The 6,000-nt window shown below is 49.4% G+C and overlaps 1 protein-coding gene across 1 annotated transcript; it reads left to right on the top strand.

The window, feature by feature from the left end:
* Positions 1-4,007: 4,007 nt before the first annotated feature.
* Positions 4,008-4,769, top strand: LOC140897095 (olfactory receptor 10D3-like). The gene has a single exon (XM_073309400.1). The coding sequence runs from the start codon at positions 4,008-4,010 to the stop codon at positions 4,767-4,769; it is 762 nt and encodes a 253-aa protein (XP_073165501.1).
* Positions 4,770-6,000: the final 1,231 nt, after the last annotated feature.

Raw genomic sequence — 6,000 nt, 5'->3', positions numbered from 1 at the left:
AGGGCGGGTTATGCTGTTGTGACCCTCCATGACACTGTGAAAGCTGAAGGTTTGCCTGCTGGGACCTCTGCCCAGCTTGCCGAACTAATAGCCCTGACCCGTGCACTTGAACTGTCAAAAGGAAAGCGGGTCAACATTTTTACTGATTCAAAGTATGCTTTTGGTGTGCTGCATGCTCATGCTGGCCTATGGAAGCAAAGGGGAATGCTGACAGCCCAAGGCTCCCCAGTCAAGTACGGGCCCCAAATCCTCCGGCTCCTAGAAGCTGTACAACTCCCCTCGGAAGTGGCGGTGGTACACTGTAAAGCCCATCAAAGGGAGGATCAAGATGTGGCCAGAGGTAACGCCCGGGCAGATAGAGAGGCTAAGCATGCTGCCACCCTGCCATCCCCTCAGGCTGAGAACGCCCATATGCATGCCCTTATCCCATCAGTAGGGGAGCTTCCAACCCCTCAGTACTCTGGGGAGGAGAGACAGCTAACTGACAAACTCGGTCTCCGGGAAAAGGAGGGATGGCTCCATTCCCCAGAAGGGAAGGTCCTCTTACCAAAGGGCCTAATCCAGCCAGTGCTGCAGAAACTACATCAAACCACTCATGCTGGCAGGGAAGCACTTATCCAGCTAATGGGAAAATACTTTATCACTTCCGGACTCCGACCCCTGGCTGCCCAGGTACAAGCGGACTGCTTAGTCTGCCAAAAGAATAACCCCTGACCGGGACATCCTGTGCCATCAGCTGCCCTAGAACCCACTCCGGGCCCCGGACAAGTGTGGCAAATAGACTTTACTGAGTTTCCCCGGACCCAAGGGTTCAAATATCTCCTTGTTATAGTGGATCGGTTCAGCGGATGGCCAGAAGCCTTCCCATGCCGTAACTGCACTGCCAGGACAGTGGCCCTCAAGTTTGTTAAGGAGATCATTCCTCGCTTTGGACTCCCCCTGTAGATGGAATCTGACAACGGGACACACTTCACGTCAAAAATCATCCAAAGCATCTCACATGCCTTACAGATCCCCTGGAACTCCATACGCCCTGGAGACCGCAAGCCAGTGGGGTAGTGGAGCGTACCAATCAGACCCTTAAACGGCATCTCTCAAAAGTGTGCCAAGAAGCCTCACTGCGATGGCCTGATGCTTTGCCCCTCATCCTACTCCGTATCCGCGTTCTCCCAAAGGGTAGATTAGGGCTCAGTCCCTTTGAAATTATGTTTGGAAGGGCATGGCCCATGAATGGCACCCCGGTTCTGTCAGGGGAATGGAAGTTGGGTAATGTTTTTTTGTCACAGTATATGTGTTCCCTGTCTGCTGTTCTCTTGTCTCTTCACAGGTATACCAAGGATTCCCAGCCTCTCCCCTTGGACTCTCCCGTTCACTCCTTACAGCCCGGTAACTCTGTGCTTGTTCGCACCTGGAAAGATGAGCCTCTCCAGGAAAAGTGGAAAGAACCCTATACCATCCTGCTGATCTCCCATACAGCGGCAAAGATCGAGGGACACAAGAACTGGATCCATCACTCTCGTCTGAAGGCAGTACCTGCCCCCTCGTCAGCAGAACAGTGGACTGTCCAACCTGCTGACTCCTCATCTAGTGACGATCTCGGGCTAAAGCTACTATTTAAAAGACACAAATAGCGGGCACCTTAATGCTAAAATGGGCCCACCCAGGTATTGAAGACCCTGGGTTGGGAAGACTCTGGTGATAATTAATTGGGTAACATTGTTATTCTTTGTATTGGTATTTCCAAATTGTGCATATCGGGAGCATAACTCCTTTGTTTTGCTTGCGCACCATGTTGCTACTTTAACAAACCAGACTGATTGCTGGGTGTGTGCTCCAACTCCACTATCCCCCAAAACGGGAATGCCCCTTGACATGCTGCCCTTGACCCTAGCAGAATTAGCCACCACCAAAGAGCAGGAAAGAACGGACTCACCGTTCTGGAACAAGACCTCTTTATAGCAGGCCACCTATCAGGACCAGGAGTATTCAGTTGCAGTACTCACTGAGGGAGTGTTATGTTTTACCCGAAACCAATCTGATCCCTATGGGCATCCTGTGGGAAAGAGCTCCTGTGTTATTACACAGTGGGCTGATGGGTATTGGATAAAGACCAACAGGGGAGGCCAACGGTGTGGGTGTAATGGTTCCTCCCCTTTTAGGGAAACACTTACAAATAATCTTACCACAAAAAAGGGGTTTGGAAATGTAACTTGCCGTCCAGTTAATATCTCCAATGTAGCAAGCCCAAGTGAGAAAACTCAGAGCCAAGGCTGTTGAGTGTTCTCAAAGGGGGGAGTTGTTGGGAACACTGGGGCATGGCCACTAGGTAACTCGAGGGGATGGAAGACCACAAGTGTCGATGAAGCCCCCTCGCACTAGGCCCCGGTGTCCTTGCCCCCCCCCCTGCCTGGAGGCACTCGCAGCAGCTCTGCGTGCTAGGCCCAAGTGTCCTTGGCCCCCCCGCCTGGAGGCACACACAGCAGTTATGCTGAGAATCTGCAACAGTATGTTGCAGAGTCAGACTGCCTGAAACTAAGCAAGGCCAAACAGGGGAGATATGGAAGAACAATGCTGAATAAAGCAGCTTTATGTATAGTTTAACAAATGATACAGAGAATCAGGGAACTAGCTGGGAACTGGATTGGCTGGCTATATGGATACTTGGAGCAGCTTGCTATTGGATAAGTATGCTGGGAAAAAGGATGTATAAAAGCCTGTGTAACTTCCTGCTCTGTTGTGCAGGATTTGAGATTTTATTCTCCCTGTACCTTTTTGAAGCTTCAAATAAACTTTTCTGCTTCTCCACCCCGTTGTGATTATTGGGTGTAGCACACCGGGTAACGAACCAACTCAAGCTGTTGTTCAGCCTCTCGGCACTGGGTGCCGGCAACAGTCTGCTAACCCTGGGGTTGTGAGTTCAATCCTTGAGGGGGCCATTTAGGAATCTGGGGCAAAAATTGGGGATTGGTCTTGCTTTGAGCTGGGGGTTGGACTAGATGACCTCCCCAGCCAAATGCAAATAAATGCTTTGTTATTGTCCTTCAAATCTCACCTTAAAAATCCATCTGGCATGTTATCCACAGAGCCCAGCCTGCTGATCACAACCAAGCAGAGACAAGCTGTGGCCAGGGTGGGTGCTGAGAGCCATTGAAGCAAACTGTGAACTCTGGATATGATGGTAACCACATAAAGCCAGGCGGTGTAGCAGCCCTCCCCGCCCCAGCACCTCTGGCTGGGGCTATTCCCCTTCTCCTTCTTTCCTTTTCCTTCTCTCTGTATTCCCAGTGAACCCCCCACCCCCAACAATTCACATCATTAACACAGCTGGGACATTTCTTCTCCACATTCATTTGTTTGTATGTTCCGTCCTCTTCCTCTTCCTTAACACAAATGTGTATGAGCCCGTGTGTTTATAAGAACAAAACCCTACCAAAACAAAGTGCTCCACTGCACACACAGACATCCCTCTGTGGAGAGGGTGAGAGAGGGAGAGAACAAACCACACATGGGAAATGTTAGCCACAAAAGGTACTGTGGGGATAAGGGTGGGGAAAGGGCCTAGGCAGAACAGAATTGAAGAAATTGGAATAGGACATAAGAGAAGAGAAGAAACTGGAATAGAATAGAATAGATATCCCCTTTGTCTGTTTGTGTCTGGACTCTAAGAACGTCAAGGCAGACATTTTCTCTTTCCATGTTCAGCACCAGCACAGTGAGACCCTGACCCCAAGTGGCATTACAATGATAGAAATATACACCACTCCGAATGACTGTGAGTCACGTGGGCTGTGGAAGGAAGGGTGAGCATTGCAGCTCTAGGATGACAGGTCTTTTGGTTTCAGTAACTCACAGGCATTATTTCTCTCCCCTACCCCAGGAATGAGTCCCATGTGGGGCAGGTCAACCACACTGTGGTGACTCTTTTCATCCTCTTAGGGATCCCCAACACCGATGGCCTCCAGACCATCCTCTTCGTCACCTTCTTAGACTTCTACCTCTGCACCCTGATGGGCAATCTGCTCATCTTCTCAGCCATCCTTGCCGATGCCTGCCTGCACGCCCCCATGTATTTCTTCCTCTGCAATCTCTCTATTGTGGACCTTGGATTCTCTTCCATCAGCACCCCTAAATTGCTGGCCAACCTCTGGGCCAAGAGTAGAACAATCTCGTTGGGCGGGTGCATGTCCCAGGTCTTCTTCTACCACTTCCTGGGCAGCACCAAGTGCCTGCTCTTCACCGTCATGGCCTACGACCGGTACGTGGCCATCTGCCACCCCCTGCGCTACCTGCTCATCATGAACCGGAGGGTGTGCGCCCTCCTGGCCGCCGGCACCTGGATCACCAGCTCCTTCCACGCCACCATCCTCACCAGCCTGACCTTCACGCTGCCCTACTGCGGGTCCAATGTGGTGGACTATTTCTTCTGCGATATCTTCCCGGTGGTCAAGCTGGCCTGTGCGGACACATACATCATCGAGACTGTGACCTTCACCAGTATTGGGGTGGTGCCCAGGACCTGCTTCCTCCTCATCCTCGCGTCCTACGTCAGGATCGTCTATTCTATCCTGAAGATAAACTCGGCCGAAAGGAGGTGCAAAGCAGCCTCCACTTGCGCCTTGCATCTGGTGGTGGTGAAGCTGTTCTTCAGGCCCTGCGCCCTGGTCTACACGCAGCCCCAGCTGAGCAAAGTGCTGGTGACCCCTATGCAGCTCTTTGGCTATGTGGTCACGCCCATGCTGAAGCTGGCCATCTACACGCTGAGGAACTAGGGGGTGAAAGCAGCTCTGAGACTACTGAGAAGGGGTCAAACGCCTGCACGCTGATGTGCGGCAGCTGCAGGAGTAGCATGTGGGTTTGCTTGGAAATACATCGACAAATACATATGCATGGCTGGTTCGTGGCTTTTGTGAACCTCTGTCTCTCCCCATCCCCACACAGCCCCATCAGTCTGGATCTCTACAAATCATAAAAATGCTCCTAAAAATACCTACCTGTTTTTGACATGCAGTATGGGTGATATTTTCAAAGCTGCCTAAGTGATAGGCACAATAAGTCTGCACTAAAATTAATAGGAATTTGATATCCAAAGCTTGTAGCTGACTTTGAAAATCTCAGCCTTATTACACAGATCTGCGGAAGGAAGTGCAGCATCTTCTAAACATGTAAAAGGGAAGGGAAAAAAATTCCCTTCATCTTCTGGCATGAACCCCAGCTCACCAGGCACCTAGGTAGTTGCCTAAAGCTCCTGGGTGAACAGTTGGACTTTTCAACATACCCTGAGGATCAATGGATTTGTGATGAAATTTGCAAAAACCACCTAAGTGATTTGGGGACTTAACTCCCATTTTCAAAAGTGATGGAGGTATTTAGGAGTCTAATTCTGACTGAATGGCAGTGGGATTTAGGCATCTGCAGACCAGATTTTTTAAGGTGTTTAGCCACTTACTTTCAATGGGAGTTAAGTACCTGACCTATATAGAAGCTTTATGTATCTAGTGGGATTTACTAAACCTCTTTGTAAAGCTAGACAGTAGGTCAGATTTTTAAAGATCTTTAGGCACCAAGTAGGATTTTCAGAAGCATTTTCTAAAGATTTTCTCATTGAAATCAATGAGAGTTAGCTATCTAGAGCCAGGTGTGACAGTTACAGCAATTTGCTGGATAAACCTTATTGAATTAAGTTTAATCCCTTTGGGGTCCGTTGTATTAAAAATACAATTGTGTATGTGTTATTGTGGATTGAACGTAACTTTTCTTGGAGACTGACTAATGTAATCTGGGGAAATGTTAGGAACTTCTAAGAACTGTTTTGGACAGTATGTGTGAAGGGGGCCAGGACATACTTGGGAGGTCTTTCAAAGCTATGTCCCAGGGAGCAAAACCGATTTTCTACTGATTACCTGGTCCTGGAAACCCCAGATCAACCCCCCCATCCTGCATAAAGCATGGACTAAACTTGTTGTGATGGAGCTAGTTCTGAGCTGAGGCTGTATTAATCAT

This window comes from Lepidochelys kempii, chromosome 13, assembly GCF_965140265.1.
Source record: "Lepidochelys kempii isolate rLepKem1 chromosome 13, rLepKem1.hap2, whole genome shotgun sequence".
Lineage (NCBI taxonomy): Eukaryota > Metazoa > Chordata > Testudines > Cheloniidae > Lepidochelys > Lepidochelys kempii.
Note: the sequence above shows the minus strand (reverse complement) of the source record. Positions and strands in the feature narration are given on the sequence as shown.